Source organism: Cynocephalus volans, chromosome 1 (genome assembly GCF_027409185.1).
Source record: "Cynocephalus volans isolate mCynVol1 chromosome 1, mCynVol1.pri, whole genome shotgun sequence".
NCBI classification, from domain to species: domain Eukaryota; kingdom Metazoa; phylum Chordata; class Mammalia; order Dermoptera; family Cynocephalidae; genus Cynocephalus; species Cynocephalus volans.
In genome coordinates, this window is record NC_084460.1 from 120,255,595 (window position 1) to 120,281,317 (window position 25,723).

The 25,723-nt window shown below is 34.4% G+C and overlaps 1 protein-coding gene across 3 annotated transcripts in view; it reads left to right on the plus strand.

Moving 5' to 3' along the window:
- The window catches only part of OSBPL11 (oxysterol binding protein like 11), a 92,999-nt gene that overhangs the window by 54,015 nt on the left and 13,261 nt on the right, over positions 1-25,723 (plus strand). For all 3 annotated transcript variants that reach the window (XM_063099307.1, XM_063099317.1, XM_063099328.1), the window contains exons 7-10: positions 1,604-1,749; positions 7,370-7,510; positions 12,930-13,428; positions 17,328-17,514. In XM_063099307.1, the coding sequence (XP_062955377.1) occupies positions 1,604-1,749; positions 7,370-7,510; positions 12,930-13,428; positions 17,328-17,514 (973 nt within the window). The remainder of the gene's footprint in view (positions 1-1,603; positions 1,750-7,369; positions 7,511-12,929; positions 13,429-17,327; positions 17,515-25,723) is intronic.

The following is a 25,723-nucleotide window of genomic DNA, read 5'->3' on the forward strand; positions in this document are numbered from 1 at the left end:
AAGTCACTTGAGAATGAAAATATAACTTTAAGGGGTTGGCCAGTTATCTTAGTTAGAGCCCGGTGTTATAACTCCAAGGTCAAGGTTTCGGATCCCCTTACCAGCCAGCTGCCAAAAAGAAAAGAAAAGAAAATATAACTGTGATAAGAAAAACTGAATTACCTTCTCACCCAAATTTTGAGATGATAGAAAGAACGAAATCTAAGTTCAAGTTAGCATTTAGTTCCATAAGGTCTTAATGTATGTTATCCAAAGGCTCAGTAGTGATCATTGATTTAGAGGGGACCTGATACCAAATGCTTGATCTGATAGAGTTTTGTTATGGTTTCCAGTCAGTTGAGTGATGCCTTAAAACAAATCTCTTAAATTTAGTGTTTGTGGCGCCAAGCCCGTGGCACACTCGGGAGAGTGCGGCGCTGGGAGCGCAGCGATGCTCCCGCCGCGGGTTCAGATCCTATATAGGAATGGCCGGTGCACTCACTGGCTGAGTGCCGGTCACGAAAAAGACAAAAAAAAAAAAAAAATTTAGTGTTTGTGTGCATTTTATTTTTAGAAGTAAGGACATCTGGATATTGATATTAAAAAGTAAACATTTCAAGGTAGGAGCAAAGTATTTTCATTTCTTTGGAATTTTAAAACAGGCTCCATGAACTTCCCCCAATCACAAATCCCCCTAGTGTCAAGTGAGACTGACAAGGTAAGAAGTTCTGGTAGCTTGGTAGGTATGTTGTAATCTATTCCTTTACTGAAGTTTGGGGTTTTATTATAGACTGAATAAATTCCTTACTCTTTTAAATTTCCGCTGTAGTAGTCTGAGCATCTTTTATTATAGCACTTTATAACCAAGCTTCTGTGAAACCTAGATCAGCCTCTGAAATCAAATGGAACATTTTCCATTATTGATTAGGCACAGAATCCACTTTGTTAAACTAGTTGAGGGTAACGAGAGACATTTGAGTCATTAACTGAGAAGATGACAGGTCTCCAAATGTGACCACTGTCTTTCACTAGGTCACTTATTATTTATTCAGTAGAAGGATCTTTCAGTTTAAAAATTACTTAGGGCTTTTTTAAGATTGCGAAAAAGAAGAACATGTATTTCTAATTCTTAAATTAGATCCAGGGTTTATTTTGATGGCTTAGAAAATTGGTGGTGAGAATAAGGTTTAATCCCAAATTGAAGGAAATTTTACTGTTTCATAGTCCAGACTCTTGCTATAGTTGTAACCCCTTAAAGCTTAATTGCATACTTTTTGATTAATAGAGGGACTGGGTTCATACAGAGAGGACAGCATATCAACTGTTAAGTTGGAAATACACTTCATGATTCACAGACGTGCCCAAGAATTGAGTTCAGTCCTGTTCAGGGTCAATTTCTTTTAAATGGTATCTGATTTCAAGTTGCAAGTTGCTCTGTTGTGAAATACCCAGTCATAGTGCTCATGTTAATGAGATACAAGTGGCTGACTTGCAGGGTCTCTTAACAGGTTGAATTGCTTTAAGTCTTGTAGGCTCAAAACAAAATTGCTTAATAAAATCCACATCTGCTGAACTTTCCAGATTATGAGCAAATTTCAGCAAAAGTTTTCTCTTACTTCATCAGGAACGACAATCGAATGGTTAGAACCAAAGATACCTTTATCAAACCACTATGAAAATGGAGCTGACCAGCCCTTTGCAACTGAGCAGAGTAAGCCAGTAGCCGTCCCAGAAGAACAGTCTGTTGCAGAATCTGGACTATTAGCAAGGGTAAGATAATATGAAAATATGGTTTCGATGTAAAAAGTTAGAATCACTCAAAAGGTTGTCAGTTCTCTTTTTATTGTCAGGGCATGCAAGTCAACATAACACCAGAGCAACACTTTCAGATTGTAAACATTGTTATTTTACTTTAAACAGCATTTGCTTTGAAAGAGGTCTCTTGTATTACACTAGTATATATCATGTTTTCCAGGTTAAATTTTATGCCCTTTTTAGCTTTGGTTTACTTTTGCTTGATAAATATGTATTTCAAAAATTGAAATTTGCATGTTTTTCTTTTTTTGGAAAATAACTTATCTGATAAGATTATTTGCACAATGTTTTTCTCTTTACCCCATTTGTATTAATTTAACATTGTTTAGTATTAAGTTTATAAGTTTAAAAGTTTACCATTAAATCTTTCTGATAGTAAGCACTTTACTAAACAATTGTTTCAAGTGTTATATTACTTAAAATAGCACATGATCACAGGGTTTAATATTTTTATGAAGTATTATTCATTCCATATTTCTCAGAAGCCAAAGTGTTCATAGATCTACTGGTGTAAGAAATCATATTTTTTGCCTTTTGTGTTCAGTTCTGTTATTTTTGTGGTCATTGTAAATACATAGATAGTTTTATTTCAAGCTATTTTTACCTGAAATTCTCATAAGCATTTTTCTGTGTGCTGGCCTGTAGAGTTAGTTTTAAAGGTTTAAGTAGGCTATTGAGTTAATATCCCTATTGTTGAATATCTAGGTTGTTTGTTATTTTTTGTAATTATAAATAGTATACCTTGTTTACTATTTCTTTCTCTCCTTTCTTTGGGTTATATTCCCAAGTAGAATTTCTGAGTCAAGAGTAACACACAGTTTATGGTTATTTATATATTCATAAATTACTTCTTAAAAGAAAAAAATATATGACACGGGGATTTCCAAAGTTGACAAAGGTGTTGGCTTTATGAGGCAGACAGTAGAGGCCAGGTGGGCAGGGGAGAATTTAAAAAAAAACAGTATATGAAAAGCTATTTTTTCTATAGCCTTTTGACCAGCTCATTTGTAGAGTCAAGCAGTTAGCAAATATTTAGTAAATAAATACTTAAAGTATTTAAGTATTTAAGCTGTCCAACATATGACAAGTCCAATGTTAGGAATTAGAGGAGAAGCAAAAAAAAAGATAATAGTCCTTTCACTGAGGAAACATAATCTGTTTGGAGTCACAACACATATACACTAAAACAATGAGATGACGATATGAAACAGTCTTTTCAGGGTGGTTCTTAATTGATATGGTTTAGGCTATTGGGATATGGGCATACAAAGAAATAAGGGAGACATATTGAGTGGAGTGGATGAGAAATGCTTTGGAGAGAAAGTGGGATTGGAATTGGGCTTTGAAAAGAGACAGGATTTGAAGAGAGGAGGAGTAAGTAGTAAGGGGATCTCAAGATGGAGGAGTAACAAGCAGGGATACTGAGGCATGTATGATTATTGTGGAGAAGGCTTGCCTGGTGGTTTTGAACCCAGGATATGTCATTCACTAACATGTGGACCAATTAATTAATCACTCTTAGCTTCAGTTTCCTCATCTGTAAAGCAGGGATAATATCTTGGAAGACTGTTATGAGGGTAAAATAAACACCTGGATAAGCATAGCCCCTGGCTTATGAGAAATGATCACAGGGGTTGTTGGATTTTACAGCTCCAGATGGCACCATTCATGTTGCACTCTGTGTAGGATGATACTCTCTAGAGCACTTCTCCATAGAATACAGTGTGAATTGTGCTCCCAAAGAACATAAAAATCATGGAAAAGAGTTTATTCTTAATGTGATAAACAGTAGGGTCATGAGCATGGGTGAAGGATGTGATATGTTTAAGAAGATTGGTATATGATATGACTTGGAATTACAGTGTGGATAGAAGGCTGTGGAAGTAGAAGTAAAGACAAATGAATAGGTAATGTGCGTTTCAAATGAAAAATCAGTGGGACTTGTGATTGACTGTACAGAGGATTGAATCAAAGACATCTCCAAGTTTTTGTGTCTAAATAACTAGATAAAATTGTGGTGCTGTTCAGATCCCCATACCAGCCAGCTGTCCCCCCTCCAGCTCTCCCATAAAATTGTGGTGCCATTCACAAAGCTATGAAAATTAGGAAGAAATAGGCTTTTGGGAGAAAAAGTTTAGTATGGTTAAAAATATGTTGAATTTTGCATGAGAGAAGGATATGTGATTGTAAATGTTTATGAAAAGCAATTGAGATAATGGAACCAGACCTTTGGAGAGAGATCAGGACTAGAGATATAGTTTGTATGTGAAAAAAGATAAACTAAAAGTCAGGTACTCCAACATCTTCATTCTTCCGAATGAGAACACAAAACATATTGGAGGTCAGGATAGAGGTATGTGTTAGAGATGGGGCTTAGGGACAGGGTGGAAAGATTGCTGTGTTTCTAAATCTTTTGAAACAGTGAGTTGATCAAGTACATCACCTAGTGTAGACAGAAAACAAATAAGCACATAGATTTTTTTTTAGATTTCAGAAGACATTAGACTCCATTCAAGTACACCAGAATAGACCTGAATTTTCCAAAAGTTTCACTGATGCCTTCTTTGAAATATAAGTGTAGATGCAAGCTAGAGACCTGGATTATAGTAGTGGACATTTTGCTGTCAGGTGAGGTTGAAAGTCAGTCCCAATGAGACTAGAGTGAAGCCCATAGTTTCTTCATGCCCCCGGTCAGAAATCAGAAGGACAGAAGTGAAGTTAGTATAGTGTGAGTTTTGTAGGACATTGTAGTTTCTCTTTGCCGTGCAATCTCCAAATAGTATGAATTTCTAGAAACTCAACAGCTCTTGGATTGTATTTGCTAATCATTCTGGGTTTGTAGGGATTTTATACATTTGAGCATGTTTATTTGGATTTTGGTAATACGTTTTCACCTTAAGCTTTTCTTTAAGAAAAGCATGATGACCAAAAAGAGGTCATCAAAAAAGGAGGCACAGCTTCCAAATTCTTTTATTTACAAAAAGATTAGAAGGAGTGTTTAACAGTTAATATAATTTCTCTTGTTTTTTCTCTTCTAAGTATTTTGACTATTTTTGTTTATTTTTGATTATTTTTATAACAACAAAAACTATGTTTAAATAGTTTTTCTATGAGGTTGTTTTATTTCTTTAATATTATTTTCACTGGAGACAGTTCTAAACCATATAGTAAGCTATAGTGTTAAAGCTATATTTGCATTATTAATCTGTGTCCTAGGTTCTGTCCTCAGATGTAATGGTACCTTTTCAGAGGGTAGGAGAACATTATTTAATCAAGACCTAGCAGTTTGTTTAGAATGCAGCCTTGTGACACCAAGGTCAGGGGTTCAGATCCCCTTACTGGCCTTCCACCAAAAAAACAAAAACAAAAATACTCCTAGGAGAGTTTTTTTTTCAACATTTAATTTAATCTCATATAATTATTGTATTTGGTATCTATATGTAGAGAGGAGGATGATCAACTTTCCCCCCTGTTTTATAATAAGCAAACATTTACAATTATACTTAAACTATATTGTGCAACTGATTTAGGCAACACAACAGGAATTACTTCGGACAGACTTACTAGCCATTGAAAGGGGAAATTGAAAAAGCCTTTGAGATATCTCTTCAAGGTCATAAAAACAGGAGTAATTATGATATATACAAACATTAGTTAAGGCTTATCAGATTGTGAGCTGATATAGATTTCCTTGATAGAAGGGAAGAGGAAAAAGGAAAAAGATAAAGGCAAAAGAATGACCAGAAGCCCATTATGCTTTAACTCTGTCACTGTTTCATATTTTGTTTTTAATATTTTGAGAACATTTAAGTTCTTGATTTTATACCTTAATTAGGTTTTCTTTGTCTAGCTGCACAGAACAGTGGGAGGAGAAAATCAAAGGCAGAAACATTAACAAAATTATTTCCTTTTTAAAATCCTCATAACTTCAAATTGAACAGAATACCAAAAGATAGTACAGTTGGCCCCCCATATTCGCAGATTCCACATCCTCTGATTCAACCAACTGCAGATCAAAAATATTCAGGGGGAAAAAAACATAAAAAATAACAATACAACAATAAAAAATAATATAAACAAAATACAGAATAACAATTATTTACATAGCATTTACTTCATGTTAGGTATTATAGGTAATCTAGAGATGATTTAAAGTATACAGCAAGATGTGGGTAGGTACTATGCAAATACTACACCGTTTTATATAAAGGACATCTGTAGATTTTGTTATCTGTTGGAGTATTGGAACCAGTCCTTCATGGATACTGAGGGATAACTGTATACAGGTTGAGTATCTCTTATATGAAGTACTTGGGACCAAAAATGTTTTGGATTTCATATTTTTTTAGATTTTGGAATATTTGCATTATGCTTAACTGGTTGAGCATCAAAATCTGAGATGCTTCAGTGAGCATTTTCATTTGAGCGTCATGCCAGTACTCAGAAAGTTTTTGATTTTGGAGGATTTTGGATTTTTGGATTAGGGATACTCAACCTGTGCTCATGTAAACCTCTCTTGCACTAACAAGGCAAGATACTAAGATACTAACAAGACGTACTACAGAGAGAAATGGGACACTGCCCCACATACATATGGAAAGTGAAAGTTAAGGTTCTATAGACTCCTGGGATTTAAACTGTTATTTGTTGTTTAAATAGAAATAAACATGGAATTGAGTTTCTCTTAGCCAGTTACTTGGAGCTAAGAGCCTATTAAGATGAAAGTAAACATTTTCAGTTTTATTGATTGCTTGATTTATTGAAGAGCTGTGCAGAGAACTGGCATTATGACTGCATGAGCAATTACAGGGTTTCCATACCTACACCTAGAATTCTCTTCAGCCCCAAAGTTTCCTTCTGCCCCAAAGTTTCCTTGTGACAGCTTCAAAAATGAATGAATATCAAAATACAGGTTACAGTAGTTAGACTTGACATGTACAGTCACTTTTAAAATTTACTTTTATAGTTTTAGCTTAAAAATAGGCAAATATTTAATTTTCAGAACATCTTGAACTTAAATTTTAAGTGGTGGTGTATTGCGTATATATGATGGTGGTGTCCCCAGACAGGTGGTCAAAGCTTGGAAAGCCTGAGATGCAGATGAAACATTCTTCACTCTTTCAAAAGTTCTCTTTTTACAAAATAAATGTATTTTATTTTATTTTATTTTATTATTTTTTGAAAAGATGACCAGTAAGGGGATCTCAACCCTTGGCTTGGTGTTGTGAGCACCACGCTCAGCCAGTGAGCAAACCGGCCATCCCTATGTAGGATCCAAACCCGTGGCCTTGGTGTTATCAGCACTGCACTCTCCTGAGTGAGCCACAGGCCAGTCCCCAAAATAAATGTATTTTATATGTGATATATATGGCAAAACCATAATATGTTCAGTATTAACAATAATGGGCTCTTTGAAGGAAATTTGTTCTGTGACCAAATGTGGAAGTTATATTTTCAGAAAGATTTTCACCCATACCCAGAGTCATTAGACCCGGGTCTGATATTCATACTTTTATTCTCAATGGATATTAATAAGTACTTATAACACTAGATTGTTTCTTCTTTTTACATCAAGGAACCTGAAGAAATAAATGCAGATGATGAGATAGAGGATATGTGTGACAACAAGGAAGATGACCTGGGAGCTGTAGAAGAGCAACGTAGTGTCATCTTACATCTCTTATCACAGCTCAAGCTGGGCATGGATTTAACGAGAGTAAGTAATGGGCTCAGCCATCTATGGAGATTGTTAGGTCAGGACATACTTGTGATTGTTAATATTGTCAGGACTTTTATTTTAAATTGGTTATGAATTGTCCAGGCTTTTTATTCTTTATGATTTGGTTTCTTAGTCTCTTGATCAGTATTTCTTATGTTCATAAACCAAATAATCATTTTGTTGTCCAGCAGACAGTCACATGGCAAAGACTGTGGTCTTCTTGTTTCCGTTCAAAATAAAAGGGGTCCATTGGTATATTGTACCAGAAAACCTAAAGAAAAGGATGTAATACTATAAAACCATGACATGGCATTGACACTTGCACTTTACTGTTACTTCCCACATGTGAATAGTAAGAGGGTACTTCAGAAAGTTCCTGGAAAAATAGAATTAAAAAATACTATAAATCTTTCCATGAATTTTTTGAAGACCCTTGTACATTTGGGGTATTATCTATAACAGTAGTCAGCCAACTTTTTCTGTAAAGGGCCAGATAGTAAATATTTTCAGCTATGGTGGGCATAGGGGGCAGCTACTTGACCCTGCCTTTGTAGTACGAAAGCAGCTGTAGACAATATGCTGGACTGGGCATGGCTGTGTTCCAACAAAACTTCTTTACAAAAACAGGCCAGATTTGTCCCAAACACTATAGTTTGTAGACCCCTGGTCTATAGCCTTGCTACTTTAAAAGTGTGATCTGAAGGCCAGTAGGATCACCATCACCTGGGAACTTCTTAGAAATGCAGAATCTCAGGCCCCAGTCCCAGATTTAGTGGACCAGAATCTGCATTTTAATATAATCCCCAGGTAATTCATATAGGCATTAAAGTTTGAGAGGCATATAATTTTTATAAAAATTATCATCATAAATTTTAGGCCAGACATATCTGTTCTCAATTTATGTAATTAGTGTGCCTTAATTTGTTTTACAATTAATCCATGATATCAATTTAAAAAGAAAATCAGGTTCAAAACCTATATATGTGAAATATTATTACTGTGAGATTATTTACTTTGAATTATTACTGACACAATTTTGCATTAGTATTGAATTTCAAATTTGACTGTAGGAGGTATGTTTCAAATTAAGGTTTTTGATACCATTGAAAGTAGTGAAACTGTCAACTAAAAGACTGTTTCCATTGAATTGTTCACCTGAAAATGTAACTTAAATAGGAAACATTTTGCCTTTAGCACTCATTTTGAAGCATTTAAAAGCCAAAAACGTATTTTTTTCTTTATTCAGTCTCACTGTGTTTTATAGGAGGTTTTAAAAGTGAAAGGGAACTAAAAGTCTACCAAAAAGCAGACATTTGGGGAATTAATAAAGAAATCCCTTAACCTTTAATCTTTCATCTAACCTCACATCAACTAGATACCATTTCTGTTCTAGAAGTACTTTCGCATTAGTGGTTTAAAAAGACTATTAGTTGTGAAATTGGTTAAAATGAATAGTAATATGAAGGGTTGTTTGGTATTAGTATAGTGTTTGCTGTCCCTTAGTAGACTTAGCCATAAGAATAGTGTTAAGGTTTATGAGGCATAAGAACATTTGAAAAGAATGTGCTATGATAGTAATACAGATGGTAAAGCTCTGTTGGCATGAATAACTGTATATAATGTACTTTCCCCACATTTGTGCCTTAAAAAGTTGTTCATTATATATGTTATATATATAACATTAATATTTGTTCATAACCACAAATTACGAACATCCGCATAACATTTAAAGGAAAAGTACGTCTCAAGCAATATTAAAGAACCTGGTTACTAAACTGCAGTCACAGCTTCCTCTTATCTAACAATAACACTGATTTTAAAAATATTTACTGAGCACCTCTTATATTCTAGACACAGTGCTAGGTACTGGGACAGCAATAAAGAAGATAACCATGGACCCAGACTTCATGCTGTGAATAAATAATATACATTTTCCCCACTGTTAATTTGTTCCTTTTTAAGTAATATTATAAAATTAGTTAATTAAGCATTTCACAGAAAATTTTGGAAAATAAAAGAAAAAATCTCCTTCTCCTATTATTCCACCACCATAACGTAACATAACTCTCACTTTTGGGATTCCTTTCTAATATTCCTTCATATAATCATAGCTTATTTGCAATTTTGTTTCATTTCCTTTTTTCAGTTCATATCTTTTCTTTGTGAAATGTATTATACACACAGAAAACTGAATAGAATACATGTAAACATTCAAGGAACAATGGTAGAATGTATACCCATGTACCCACCCCTCACATTAAGTTATAAAACACACAGAACGTGGAAGTTCTCTGAATGCCCTTCCCAGTTGTCCTGTACAATTTCCTAGAAGTAAATAGGAAATAGATGTAACTATTTACTTGACCTTTGTGTTAATCATCCCCTACTTTTCTTTATGGTTTTACTACCTATATTTGTACCCCATTGTGAGTGAATAGCCAATACAAGTTTATCCTAAGCAGAGGGCTGTAATGCCATTCATAGAAGGCAGCTCCCAGAAGAAGATAAGCTAAACATTTGAGTCTCTGGTTTCAGCTTCTTATGAATTATTAAGAAAGTTTAGAAAAACCCTTTCTGAAGAAATCAGAAGGCAAAGTATGAGTGATCTTGTGGAATATACATCTCTAGGAGTTATTTGGTATGAGCCAGCTACTGGTCATCTAGCAGGAATGCAGGCAGAGGGAGTGAGCTACTCAGTATTTTCTGCTTCTAAGCAGATTGATCTACCTCTACCTCCAACTCTCTGGAGTAGATTGAAGCCAGAGCATGTCTGTAGGGGAAGTGAGTGTCTTCAGTCATTCCAGACAGCAGAGTGTGGAGAGGAGAGTTGTGAAATTGGTTAAAATGGATAGTAATATGAACTTCTTCAGCAGATAGTTAACACAAGCCGAAAACTGATGCAGTTAGAACCAGTTTTACTAGGGCATTCTATCCTGAGTTTTGAAAAGGTGGTACAATGGCGGCAGGAAGTGTGTGGATGACAGTCTTCAATATGTCTGTCTCTTGAGTCATATCAATCTATTCTGGACTGGGATTTCTTTCACCTTTCTTCCGTGCTAAATCTGTTTACTGTTTCCCATTCTTCTTTCTTGGTTGCCTCTCATTCTGTTGGAACACATCTTCCTTTAATTTCTGAGAAAGATCTATGGGCATCAAATGTAAAAGTATGTGTCTGAAATATTTACTTTGCCCTCATGCTTGATTGCTAGTTTGGATAGAATTTGTAACTTGTAAATAATTTTCCTTTAGAATATTGCCTCCTTGCTATAGGGTTCTGGTAAAAAGACTGAAGTAATTCTGATTTCTGATCTTTTGTTTGTGACCTGTTTTGTTTGTTTTTCTCTGAAATTGTTTGGAATCTTCTATTTGTCATGTCTTGGTATAGGTTTCTTATTATCCATTGTCTCTGGGCACTTGGTTGTCCTTTTCAGTGTGACAATTTATGGTTTTTAGTTCTCTGAATTTTCTTAAATTATTTCATTGATCATTTTCTCTCATGGTTTTTTTTTTCTGTTCTCTCTGAGGCGCTTATTATATGGCCATTGGACTTCCTGATCTGGTCTTCTGTTTTTCTCTCTTTTCTTTCTCCTATCTTTTAGGAGATTTCCTCACCTTTATCTTCTAACCATTCTCTTGAGTTTTAATTTTTGCTATCATGTTTTTAAATTTTCTGCATTTTATTTTTCAAGAAGCATCATTGTTTCATGTATGTAACATCTTTTTAATTCCCTGAAGATACTATTTTTTATTAATAATATATTTTTTTCCCTCCTGTGAGGTTTCTATTTCCTCCAAGTCTGTTTCTTTATTTTGGTCTTTATATTTCTAATTAGAGGTTTTCTCAGAGATCTGGTATTTCTTGGATTTCTGCTCACAGTTAAGTTTAGGGAAACTAATATCCTGATTTTAAGTTTTGAACATGTGGGTGGGGCCTATGATTTTTATTGTTCAGAAATCTGAATTACCATTTGTGGGGGAACCTGGTGTCAGTATCATAGGCTTTTTCCTTAAGGGTTAGTCAAACTTCCCATAAGAAAATTTCTCTCATCTCCTGCTTGGGGTGAAGCAAATATGAGTTGAACGGGAGAAGAGGGCAGAGTGGGAGATGGTCTCAGTATCTAAAATTTAATTTATGTAGGTATCTGTATGTATCTGTATAGACCTGTATAGTATTCCTAAGGTTCCCTGATTTGGAGAATAAACCACCTGTTTCACTCTCCAGAGACAAAACCTTTAGACTTTGAGGTGTAAGAAGGGCAGCTACTAACAGTGTGGAGTTGGGGAGGAATTTAGGCATCTCATTGCTCTGCATACAGATTTCACTCAGTTATTCTTGTTTTAGCATTTCTCTAACCTGCAGATACAGAGGTACCTGGTGCTGTTAGTTCCAGAGCCTTTTCAGCAATCTGTAGTGTAAACTACTGCTTAAGATTCAGCTTTCTTGTTAACAGCTCCCAAAATTATGTTGCTTTTTGTCTACTTTCTTGGTATTGCTGGGTTTATTTTTATATGAAATTTATCTAATGTAAATTTAATGGGATTTCAGTAGAAAGTGAGATTAAGATGTATGTGTTCAGATAGCCATCTGAACCTGCAGCATCCAGTGTCTTTTGTGTTACTTGTATCATCTTCAAAACGATCTTTTTAAAATGACTATGTTAGTCCATTAAATCAAAGTTCAATTTTTAAGTTAGCTAGAACCACAGTTTAAAATGTAGGTTGTTTTCATTATTTTTTCATAATCTTTTCCCCTCATTCATATTATTTATTTTCTAAGGTTAGATTCCTGAAAGAATAATTACCAGGCTAAATGGGTATGAACATCTCAGGGCTCTTGAAAAACATTACCTGTTTACTTTTTCAAAGAGTTGAAACATTTTGCAGTGCTTCCTCAACTCTGATTTAAGTAAAATATTTCATCTTTCTTATCTCACTTGTTTGAGGTGTCAAGTTTCTTTTCTTAAAAATAGTTCTCTTGTTCTTAAAATGAAATATGTTACAGTTTTTTCTTTGGTCTGTGATCTCCTTAGTCTGTTCTCAGGAAATGGCATGCTCATATTTTGATCAGTCATCCACAATTTATTTTTAAAGTAGGAAAGGAGAAAAGGCATGGCTAATGTTTACTTTGAGTTTTAATACCGTTTTCCTGATGATGCTTTTATCCAGTCTATAAGTTCAAGAATTTTTAAATTCTTTCTACCTGACCCTCTTGAATTTGTGTTTAATCTTAACCAGTTGGGCAGGATTTCATGTTCTTTTAAGTATGCTTATTTTTTAATGAAACCAAATACTTTTTTCATGTATCTTTGTTGTTAATACCCATCTAGAATGAAATATTTTCATAGAGATAAGAATAGTTGGCCACAGACATACATGTGGATTAAATTGTTCCTCTGGCTGATTTCTGTTGTTTCAGGTGGTGCTTCCTACGTTTATCCTAGAGAAGCGTTCCTTGCTCGAAATGTATGCAGACTTTATGTCTCATCCAGATCTATTTATAGCCATCACTAATGGAGCCACAGCTGAGGACAGAATGATTCGCTTTGTCGAGTACTACCTTACCTCATTTCATGAAGGCCGTAAGGGAGCCATTGCTAAGAAACCATACAATCCAATCATTGGAGAAATATTTCACTGTTCCTGGAGGATGCCGAAAAGTGAGGTAGCATCCAGTGTAATTAGCAGCTCTTCCACCCAGGTAGTCACAAATCATGCTCCTCTATCAGAGGAGTCTTTGAGCCAAGAGGGATCGGACTGTTATACAGTCAGATTTGTTGCTGAGCAGGTTTCCCATCATCCTCCAGTCTCAGGATTTTATGCAGAATGTGCAGAGAGGAAGATGTGTGTAAATGCTCATGTCTGGACTAAGAGCAAATTCTTAGGCATGTCGATAGGAGTGACAATGGTTGGAGAAGGTAAGTAGAAAAATTGCCCTCCAGTGTTTAATTTCAGACTATAATCTTACATTTTGGGAAGTTAGATAAATATTAATTATAAATTTGAAATATTATGGGTGCTTCTTTTGTTCCTATTCTTAGTGTCTTTCAGAATACTTGTTGGGGGCAGGTGGAGCCTATCTGTGGACTAATGTAAAATCTGTTTTTAGGGGGCCAGCCCAAGGCTTACTTGGGAGAGTGTGGTGCTAATAACACCAAGGCCACGGGTTCGGATACCTATATAGGGATGGCCGGTTAGCTCACTTCAGAGAGCGTGACAACACCAAGTCAAGGGTTAGGATCCCCTTATCAGTCATCTTTAAAAAAAAAAAAAAAGGTCTATTTTTAAATTATTTTTTTCTGATTTTAAATAGAAAATATTTTTATTGTCAAAAATTTGGAAAACTAGAAAAGTATAAAGGAGAAAGTGAAAGCGTCTCTAATCCTTCCATCCAGAGATGGATTATTTTAGTTATATTTTCTATTTTTTCTGTACATGTTTGTTCATACTTTTAGTTTTATAAAATTAGGATTAATTCTATAGATATAATTTTGTGTCCTGCTTTTTTTTTTTTTTTTTTTTTACTAAATACATTCGTTTTCCCATGTAATAGATAAAACATGTTTTAATGACTGCATAATATTCTGTGAAATGCATTTGCCATCTTTTATTTAACTATTTCCCTCTATTTGGACATTGAGGTTGTTTCCAAATTTTTATTATAATAAAAATCACAAGAATTATATTCTAGGTAAGTTTTTATCTACATCTCTTATATTTTTTAGGAGCTATTAATAGAATATTTTTAAAATGCATTGCCAAACTTTAATTCTACTTCATCAAAAGGCTATAAAAAAAATAAGTTGAGGAAATACAGTGTTTTTTGGCCAAGAACACAAAACAAAAATAAAAACCTCCACAGAAATCATTCAAGTGTTAATGAAAATATGACAGAAAAAAACTATCATTTTAATGTTAAAGGAAAACTTGTGCAGAGAACAGTTGGTTCTGAATGTAAACTTACAATGTAAGCATGACATAATTGAGCCTGTGACTCTTAATATTTTGAGGTTGTATTATTGTAGTTGTGAAGAAAACATTTTAACCCCTTTTTCAGTTTTCCCTGTTCTTTAGTTCTGTTGTGATATGTCTTACCAATTTCCAAATATTTCAAGTTAATTACAACTTTTATAACTTTAGAAAGTACTTATGTTTTATTAGTTAAAAAAAAAAAGTTTACCACCTTCATTTACAAGCTTCATAGCATAGTCTTAGGCTCTTCATAGATCAATTTATTTTATAGATGAAAAAGCTGAAGTCTAGAGGTGATGGGACATATATAGGGTCATAAAGGTTAAGGCATGACCAGATTTAGAACCTTTGTATTTGACACTATCTCCCCATGGACAGTTACTCATAACAGTTTATATAACAGAAGGAATCTGGTAATGGAAGCTTCTCCCACTCCGTGGAAGGAAATACCTCAGGAAATGAGGAAAAACATTGTTATCTTAATCATGCTTTAATCATGAAGGAGGTATATAGATAATTTTTTATTAAGTGCCATTATATATTAATGCATTGCCTTTTGGAAATTAAGTTAAATTGGTACCCTCAACAGAAAGTAAATAAAATCAGGGAATGGGATTTATGACAATTCATTTTGCTCCTATTAGCCATGTTTTGTTTTGCAGCTGCCCAGTACAGGGATCTGAACTCTTGACGTTGGTGTTAGCCATGTTTTTAATAGTAGGAGAAAATTCTGTTTCATTATTAGATAAATGAGATTTTAGAATTTTATCAATCTCATTTATCTTAGTCTGTCACATATATTCAAAACTGGTTGTATATTTGTTCAGATTTTAAATTCCAAAATAAGTTAAAAATAAAAAAAAAATTTCAGAGACAGGTAGATTAGAGGTTACCAGAAACTGGGGGGAGGGAATAATGGCAGGTTGTTGCTTGATAGGTGCAGAGTTTATGTTTAGGATGATGATGGAGTTTTGGAGATGGATAGAGGTGACGGTCACAGCACTGTGAGTATAATTGATTCAACCAAAGTGTGTATTTAAAAATGGTTAAAATGGGAAATCTTATATATATTTTACTACAATAAAAAAAATTCACAAGGGCGGGCCCGTGGGTCTCTTGGGGGAGTGTGGTGCTGATAACACCAAGGCCGTGAGTTCTGATCCCTATATAGGGATGGGGGGTTAGCTCACCTGGAAAAGTGTGGAGCTGACAACACCAAGTCAAGGGTTAAGATCCCCTTACCGGTCATCTTAAAAAAAAAAATTCACAGAGTGTGCTACTTACATTAAATATATTCTTAGAAGTCAAAGATCATAAACCCAAGTTATAAAATAACTTTTTTACAAATACTAAAAATACAGTATCTTTTCCAACTTAGAATTAATCAAGTTATTAGTAACACTTAAAATATACTCAAGTATGTTGTCTGTCTTTTTTTTGGCGGGGGTGGGTGGGCATCTGGCCAGTATGGGGATCCAAACCCTTGACCTTGGTGTTATCAGCACCACGCTCTCCTAAGAGAGTCATAGGCTAGCTCTTCTGTCTTCTGACAGCCTCATTATGTATAAATATATTATAGCCAGAATCATGTCCCTTATGAAATGGCTTGATAATTTTTTATTTATTGTTGCTCTTTATGAAGACTGTTGAGGGCAATTTAAAAAAATAGTTGATCTTGCTTTGTATAGACGCTTTAGAATCTCAGTTTGTCTATTTGCGTATCCTAAAAATTAACTGTATTAAAATACTAATCATGACTCTTGCCCTTATTTAAGAAGAGTGCTTAATGAGCATTCAAGAGAGAGATTACATACAAGTTCTGACTAGTAGTACATATCCAGTTCAATATTTGGTCTGATGGTAATACACGTAATAAGCTTAGAAGGTTAGTAATGTAGCTAAAGTATGCTTAGTGTCTCTTTATATCTAATATAGAGTGATTATTCACTAGTGTAATTCTCTTTTTATATGTTTTAAAATATTTTTTAATATAGCTTTACTTATTATGGAACAAGCCTCATTAGAATAATATTTGTTTGAGGGCCGGCCTGTGGCTCACTTGGGAGAGTGTGGTGCTGATAACACCAAGGCTGCGGCGGGTTCGGATCCTATACATAGGGATGGCCGGTTAGCTCACTTGGGAGAGCATGGTGCTGAAAACACCAAGTCAAGGGTTAAGATCCCCTTACTGGTCATCTTTAAAAAAAAAAAAAGAATATTTGTTTGAAAACTACCACTTATATGTCTTGTAGCTTCACCCTAAATATTTCAGAATTTGGCAAACGGAATTATGATGAACGTTTTTTTTTTTTTAGAATTACATTTTTTATTACTTAATATACATAGAATAGAATGAAGAACACTTTTTTTTCCCTATCATACTGTCTGAGATTAAGGTCTAAGACTTTATAACATTGGGCATCAAGTTATTCCCAAACTGCTGAAAAAGTTGTACTAACCAGTGATCTAATTGTAACACAGTGCAGTATAACATGGCCTTAAACTCTGACTGCAGAGCTTATGTTATCTGTAGGAGCATTAGAGGGAAGTTTTTTTGTTTTTTGTTTTTTGTTTTTAGAAGGAACTATAGAACTGTTTCTACTGTAACATTTACTGTACCCATGCACCCCAAAGGGCTAGTAAGGTTATAATGAAAAGTAACCCTGACTCACTATTACCAGGAAATGTCAAACATGATGGCAAATGAAACCAATTTCACCCAAAGTTACATGTAGATTAAGCAAAATAATGATGTCTGTTTATTAGAAAGGGAAAAAATAATATGGATTTTTTTGTAGCTATTTATTTTAAAAGATGTTAACCGCCTTCATGTTTTCACATTCAGGTATTCTCAGTCTATTGGAGCATGGAGAAGAATATACATTTTCTCTACCTTGTGCGTATGCCCGGTCAATTTTGACTGTACCTTGGGTAGAACTGGGTGGCAAAGTCAGCGTCAACTGTGCAAAAACTGGGTATTCAGCCGGCATCACTTTTCATACTAAGCCATTTTATGGCGGCAAACTGCATCGGTAAGAACATTTTGATGGTATCTGACTTATTCTTCCACTTTGATTTTGTGTTATAACTCTTTATTCTTTTTCGGTTTTGTTTTGTGTAGGTGGGGTTGGGATTTTTCTCATGTTTATTTTTTGTTTAATATATTTCATCTTTCAGGATATTCTGAAAATTATGATTTCATTTTAAAAATAGTAACATTCTTAACATATCTTGTAAAAATTTTCCTAAAGAAGTAGCTAATGAGATGTAGAATAGAATTTCTAACAATTTCTGGCCCAATTCTGCCTTTAGTGGAATTCAGATTTAGATCAGACCTCAGTGGAGGTAGCTATTTCTGTAAATTACAGTAGAAATATATCTAATCATTAGAAATAGTTCAAGAAGCACAGTGATGGAAGCCAATTTCTTTAGGCACCAATATTGAATGGTAGCTTTGTTCTAATTTCATGTAGGAATTGGCCAGTTATTGTACTCCTTTCTTGGCTTGTTTGTCTCTTCAGCACTAGTCCAGATCACCTAAACTATATGATGACAAGTTTTCTAAAGGATCCTCAAAAGGATACTGACTCTAGCCTGACTGTCCCTGAAGTATATGGATAGTTTTCATTTCATTTTCATGGATAGCTTTCATAAACTTTTTATTGAAGAATAACATATTTTAAAAGTATGCAAATTGATGAATTTTCACAAAGTGAAAATTTGAATACCTTTATTTCTTTCTTTATTTATTTGTCTTTATTTTTTAAAAGATGACTGGTAAGAGGATCGTAACCTTAACCCTTGGCTTGGTGTTGTCAGCACCACGCTCAGCCAGTGAGCGAACCGGCCATCCCTATATAGGATCCGAACCCATGGCCTTGGTGTTATCAGCACCACACTATCCTGAGTGATCCACAGGCCAGCCCTAAATACCTTCATTTAGATATGGAACATTACCAGCATCCCAGAGGCCCCCTCTTCATGCCCTATTACAGTTTCGCTCTCTCGCTTTCTCTCTCACACACACATACTTAGGTTGGCAACTTGTACTACTCCTGCTTTGGGTAACCACTATTCTGATTTCTGACACCATAGATTCATTCTGCCTATTTTTGAACTCCATATAAATGAAATCATATACTGTGTTCTCTTTCATATCTAACTTTTGGTCAACATGTTGTTTTGAGATTCACTCTTTCATAGTAATCACAGGATTCAAGAAGGGAATTTAGAAGTCACAAGACCAATATTTACTAGCTGCATAAATTCTTTTGCAACATGCCTGAGAACTCATTTGTTCAATCTGTGTTGGAACATTATCATTAGTACAGATCTCACAGTGTGTGAGGCAGCCAATTCCATTTTCAAACCCCCCTTGTTTGTATGAAGTTAGAGCTGAAATCTATGTCTCCATAACATTCTTGCACTGGTGAAACTATTCTTCAAAGTACATGCTTCTGCAGAATGCTTAGGGGAAAACAACTGCAGTGATAAATTTTCCAAATCCAGCACTTATTATTATCAATGATATTCATGTATTTTTTTTTAATGGCACATGATTTTTTTCTCTTCAGTATTATTTTCTGGATAAGGAGACATGGAGCAATTTTAGTTTCCTTTTTTGCAAACTTTCTGGGCAGAGAGAGAGAGAGAGAGAGAGAGTGAGAGAGAGAGAGAGAGAGAATGTGTGTGTGTGTGTGTGTGTGTGTGTGTGTGTGTGTGTGTGTGTGTGTGTGTGTGTGTGTGTGTGTGTGTGTGTGTGTGTGAAATCCTACAGGACTCATCATATTATAAAAACACATATTAATGTGTTTTTGTTTAATAACACATTGTTTGTATGCAATCTTGTTTCTTTTATTGTTTCATCTTATTTTCCCAATATGGCTATAACCTTTTTGACAGACCTGTATTGTTTTGGGCCCTTTATTACAGTAAGTGATCTGTAAATATTTGCATGTTTTTTATTGGGAAATATGGTTAAGTGTGAGTTTCTTCTTGGAGATAGAGACTTGTCTATACTGACAACTTCTAGCTATTTCCAATGATCCATTGATCTATTACTGGTTAACTTCTTAGGTATGAATTCTTAGATTTGAGCTTTTAGAGCTGCACATAATTGATAACCCTTTCTCCCCTAAGATAGCCCTTCAGATGTTTGAGCTCTTTTCTCTTCTGAGTTTATCATCTTTATTTTGTTCAGCAATCACTCTTAATGACATGAAGAACCAAGATGGTGGTTTTGGTGTTAGTATATTCTACTCAATGCCAGATAGTTGATATAACTGAAATGAAAATCCTAGAGCCACACACAGGTGGGAGCAAATCAGTAGATGACAGCATTGGTACCAGCTGTTATGCAGTGGAGATCAGCCAGGAAGGAGATGTTGAGGCTTGCAAACACCAACATACACAGAAAGTTTTTTTTGGAATATTTAGTTGTATCTAAACTGTAAAAATTTAACACAAATTCATGGTAATTTTTTTCACTTTCATATTAAGTACATTAATCCATATTCTTATTAAGTTCTTGCCATTTGAAAATATCTTTTAACCCTGATGTAAGAATACAACATACTGTTTTGGGGCAGCTATTGTTCAGAGGTATTTTTTTCTTGCTGCCAGTCTTTGTGAAAATAGAAAATAAACTGTAAAGGAGCCTGAGAAGTGGTGGAAATATTCTAAAACTAGATATTGGTGGTAGTTTTACCACCATATACATTTATCAACACTAATCAATCTGTACACTTAAAATGAGTGTGTTTCATTATGTGTAAATTATATCACAATAAACCTGAATCACAATAGAAGAATTAGAAAGTGAGTAACTGATCAGCTGTTATGAAATATTAAAAGAAATAATGGTCATTTTACTCAGTAAAATAGTCTATGCTTTTTGAATATACAAATAACAATGATCTAGATTTTTCATCAGAAATATTTGCTGCATATCTATTTTTATTTACTGATCTAATTTTCATCTTTTCATTAATATCTTATGGCAGACTTCTGTATTAGTTGCTTAAGTATGTACTAAAGGGGTCTTTATAGAGTTTTTCTAATATGAATTTTCTGATGTTTAATAAAGAGTTCCACCTAAAGGCTTTTCTGTATTGATTCTATGTATATATATCTCTCTAGGGAGAAGTCTTTAATGAATAGTTACTGAAGATTTTCTGTATTCATTATATTCAAAGTGCTATTCTTCAGTGTGAATTCTCATATGCTTTGCAAGTGTGGCTCTATGAATAAAGGATTTTCTGTATTCATGTCATTCGGCTGTGTCTGCAGTAGGAATTCTCTGGTGGTGTAAAAGGAAGAGCTCTGGCTGAGGACTTGTCCACATTTACTTCATTTACAGGGTTTTTCTTCAGTGTGAATCTTCTGGTGTTATCTAAGGTCAAATTGACTAAAGGCCACAGAGATCACATTTATATAGTTTCTGTCCAATTTGAAGTCTTTCACATTATTTATAGAGAGTTGCCTCACAGTGTTTCCCTTCATATGGCTTTTCTCCAGTATATTTTCTCTTGTGCCATTTAAGGTATGAGTGATTAATAAAGTCTTTTCCACAGGATTTTTCCTCCAGTGTGAGTTCTCCCATGTCCATAAGTGGTAAATAATGACTGTAGGATTGTTCAGAATCATTATTCATCATAAGGTTTTTCTTCTCTGCAAAATTTCTTGGGTTGATTAGGAGAGAAAATCTTTAAGGATTTCCCACATTTATTCCATCCATATGTTATCACATGTTGAGCCAATGTTGAGCTGTGAGCAGAAACTCCCATATTCATTTAAAAAAAAAAAAGAAAAAAGAAACTCCCATATTCATTTCTATTCAAAGGGTTCCCTTCCAATATTAAATTTTTGCTAGGAAGGAAATAAGAGGCTATTAAAGGCTTGCTTACATATATTCATTTGTATTTGTTCATATGAATTCTCTTATATTATTCAATTAAAACCATATTCCACTTTTAGTAAACATAATGTTACTTTTCTTGCAAATTCAGAAGAATTTTCTTTTGTAACAGCTCAACTACGTAGCTATTCTGATTAATTTTTAAGTCTTAATTATATTTTAAACACTTGGTATATTGATTACATTTATACAAAAACCCCTTTATAAGAACTCAGGTTATAGTTTTGAGCTCAGGATAATTTTTTTCCCCAAACGCAAAGTATCCAAAGCTTTTTCCTGAGTCATTGCTTTTTCTTGCCTTAAATTATAATAATAAATATAAATTATAAGAATTTAATTTATTATATTTTCAGGACTACCTAAGTGTGGAGAATCAGAATTCATCCCACCAAATCTTACTATGACATTAGATTGTTCCTTCCTGCCATATCTTGCATAGAAATTTTCTCTTAGTTTTTAAGTCCCTCTTTAGCTGCAAGTGAAGGAGGGAGTGGGGGTGGGTGGTGAGGTGAAATTAGAAGTTGGGAGACCAGTTAGGCATTCGAAATAGACACACTTTAAGCAGTAACTGACAGGAATTTAGAGGGGTGAAGTGGCATCTGTAGTAACTTTGGTTGATGTCCTGGTTATCTACTGCTGGTAATAAACCTCTCTAAAACTGAAGACTTCCTGCATACATTATATTCAAAGTGCTATTCTCCAGTGCTTAAAAGAGCAATTAATTATTATCTCTTATAGTTCTGTGGGTTGACTGGGTTCAGTTGAGTGATTCTCACTAGTTGTCTTTCATGTGGTTATAGTCAGATGTTGGTTGGGGCTTCATTCATCTACAGGCTAAACCCAGCTGGATGTCCAAGATAGCTTATTTATATGGGAGGTAGTTGATCTGGTTGTTGGCCAGGGGCTCACCTGGGACTATCTCAGAGGACCTACATGTTGGTTTCCCATGTGACTTGGGCTTTTTCCATTTTTGCAGCTGAGTTTCTAGAGGCTCCATCCAAAAGCAAGCATTTTAAAAAGCCTTACTGGCTTTTGATACCTGGTTTTCATATTTTTTAACACTCTTAATAATTTCAGGTAGACATCACCATTTTTGTTAATGATCAGTCATTATATTCACGACCTTATTTCTTTGAATTTCTTACTTAAATTGGCTTTATTATCCCTTCCTACACTTTATCTATATGCAAAGGCACACTCATTGAGTCTTCTTGTCACTTGGAAGTGTAACACTTTTCTCTAACATAGTCTCTCTCTCCCCTTTGCATTCATATACACACTGTTTCCATAACTCTGGGATAATTTTGATGGACTCTGAAGTTTCCTCATTTTTTTCTATCCTGATCTCCCTTAAAACCAGTGATTTCACCTCATTTCTCTTTTATTTATTTATTTTATTTATTTATTTTTTTTAAGATGACCGGCAAGGGGATCTTAACCCTTGACTTGGTGTTGTCAGCACCATGCTCACCCAGTGAGCAAACCAGCCATCCCTGTTTGGGATCCGAACCCGTGTCCTTGGTGTTATCAGCACCGCACTCTCCCGAGTGAGCCACAGGCCGGCCCTCATTTCTCTTTTAGAAGCTTGATATTAGAAGCAGACTTTCTTTTTCTTGACACCTTTATTTCTTTGATTTTACAGAATCTTATAACTAAGGCCTTCTTTCATGGCTTTATTTAATGGCCATGCCTCCTTCCTCAAACATAGCCTGGATTTTTTTTTTTTTTTTTTTTTTTTTTTAGTCCTCTGCAATTGGAGCAGACACATTATCTGCTGTCTGCATTTAGTATAAATATATCGTATTCCACCTGTCTTCCCTTACTCCTTCATTTTCCACAACTTTCTTTGATGCAGCCAAGTGAGCCTACTTAACTATTCTCTATTCCCTTGTCCATCTCCAGGTAACATTTTCCACACTCACTTTAGGATGATTTTATATATATATAAAATGTGCATGTGGTGTAATATCAAGATTTTAATATAACACATATATATTACATATGTTTTTTATATATATATAATATAATTTTCTGCGTACTGGAGATACTGAGAAATAAAGATTACTACTTCTGCCTTCAAGAAGCTTTCAGTCTAGTCTTAGAATCCAGGATACTATTTTTGGAAAGCCTTTGTAAGGTTTTAGGAAAAACTCATATATAATAGTTAAAAATAAAGTTTGTCATAATAATCATAAAGATAGGAAAAGACAAAAATAATACTGTGAAGCTAGGATTAGATCATTGCTATAACTGAAAATGCAATTTAGTTATAACTAATCTATTAAAATAAAAAAAGAAACATGATGCTAAACCTACTTCTCATTGTCTGATAAAGGAAGCATATCACTTTTTCAAGAGATACTAACTATTTTCCTGGCAGTAGATTCTAAAGGGATTTGTTGCATATATCCTTACATAGTGGCATTGAATAACATAATAAACTGTGTCTTCAGTAATTCTGCATAAAATGTGATTACCCTTTATGTATTTCTTATATATATCATCAATAAAACCAAAAGGTAAAGTCTTAACTTTCAGTCAATAAAAGCTTTTCTATTTAAAGCTAAGTTAATATATCCAGTATCCCACATAGCTTATAAAACAGGGTCTAGAAAATCTAAAAGGCTTACATGTCAACTCTTTAGAAAGAGAGAAAGCAGATGCTTTATCGGTTATCAATTATCCTAGCTTTAGTGATGAGTGGGATAACAATGTAATATTTAGTTCTTGGTAAGTACCTTAAGGGCAGCATATTCTGCATTTTATGTCACTTATTGACGCAAAATCTACATGCGTTAGATTTTACAAGTTTGGACAAGAAAGCCTTTTTCTTTTTTTTTTTTCTTTGAAAATGAAATTTTAACTTGCATTCTTACCCAGATGTAGGACCATTTCATCTTCATAAGCCTGAGTTTTGGAGAGAGGCAGAATTTTTGTCAGAGAGAAAATTCTCATCTGCTTAAATGCCTTGGCAAGTGCTTTGTTGACATCTTAGATTTCTGTGTTAGAAATATTTTTAAGCTTCATAATTTTAAGAAGGCCTTTCAATTGCCTCAGCCATAAAAGGATCCAGAATTTGACTTGAATTTTGAGAACTTGCTTCATAGTGGTCATATTATATTAGCACCTAGAGAGCACCCACAAGAAGCCAATGTCTTAAACTATTAGAGGAAATTATTTCATATCTAACATTTGAACATCTAACTTTGTTTTGGCAGAGTTCATCTAACTGTATTTTACAAAATATAGTCAGTCGTTTGGTAAAATTGCTTCTTAAAACTACCCTTGGCTCATATGGATCCTCATCTAAAGCAATGGTTAGATGATTGGTACAATTTATTTGAAGTATTTTCGTCATCTTAGTCAGTGATAGTCCTAAAAAATGTTTACAAATTTGAAAGACAAACTAATAGCCCAGTTATTGTCAGACAAGAGAGATGGAGAAATGGCTGCTCTGAGGTACAGAGTTTAGCAGGAGAAGATGATGTATCAAGTCGATGTATTCCAGTAAAATCATGGCTTTTGATCACAGCTTTAACTTTTGTCTACTCTGGATGGCCATGTATGAAAATTTACTTTAAAAAAGTACATAAGTGTTTTCATAAACGTTATCTAAAATCTCTCAACACCCCTATGAGGTAAAGTATTAGCTTGTCCATTTTATAGGTGAGGAAATTTAGGCTCTCTAAGGCACTCAGCAGAGCTGGTCTGATTCAAAAACCATGCTCTTTGTATGCTTACCAGACTACACTTAAAGAATTATTGAGTATTCAGAATTTCTCCAAGATTAGAAATCACCATAAAAAAAAAAAAAAGGTTAGAAATCAGTGACCATAACCTAACTTCTTTTGCCTCGTGTTAATCATTGGTATAACTTTTAAATGTACTTTTCCTATGGTAGTTTTCAAAATTTGGTACAAGCTTTTACTTACTAAATTCGTAAACTTGGCCTTTTACTTTCTGTTTGGACAGGAAGTCTATGCTGCTGCGTGGAAGCAGAATGACAGCTGGCTCTAAGCAGAGCTAAACTTCATTTCTTTGGGTTATTTCTACAATTTCCCTTTGTCCTGTAAAATATTTCTCTGAAGTACCTCAGTTTTATCTGTCATAGCTACAAAATGATGATAATATCAGACCTGAGGTCAAGTTGTTTTAAGGAAATTTGTACCTAAAATTATTGACAAGAACTTGGGCTTTGGATCCATCAGACCTGTATTCAAATCCTGACTTTATCATATAATAGCTATGGGAATTAGGGCAATTACCTAAATTTTTGAGCATCAGTTTCCTCATCTATAGAAATAAGATAGTCATAAGGCTTGACA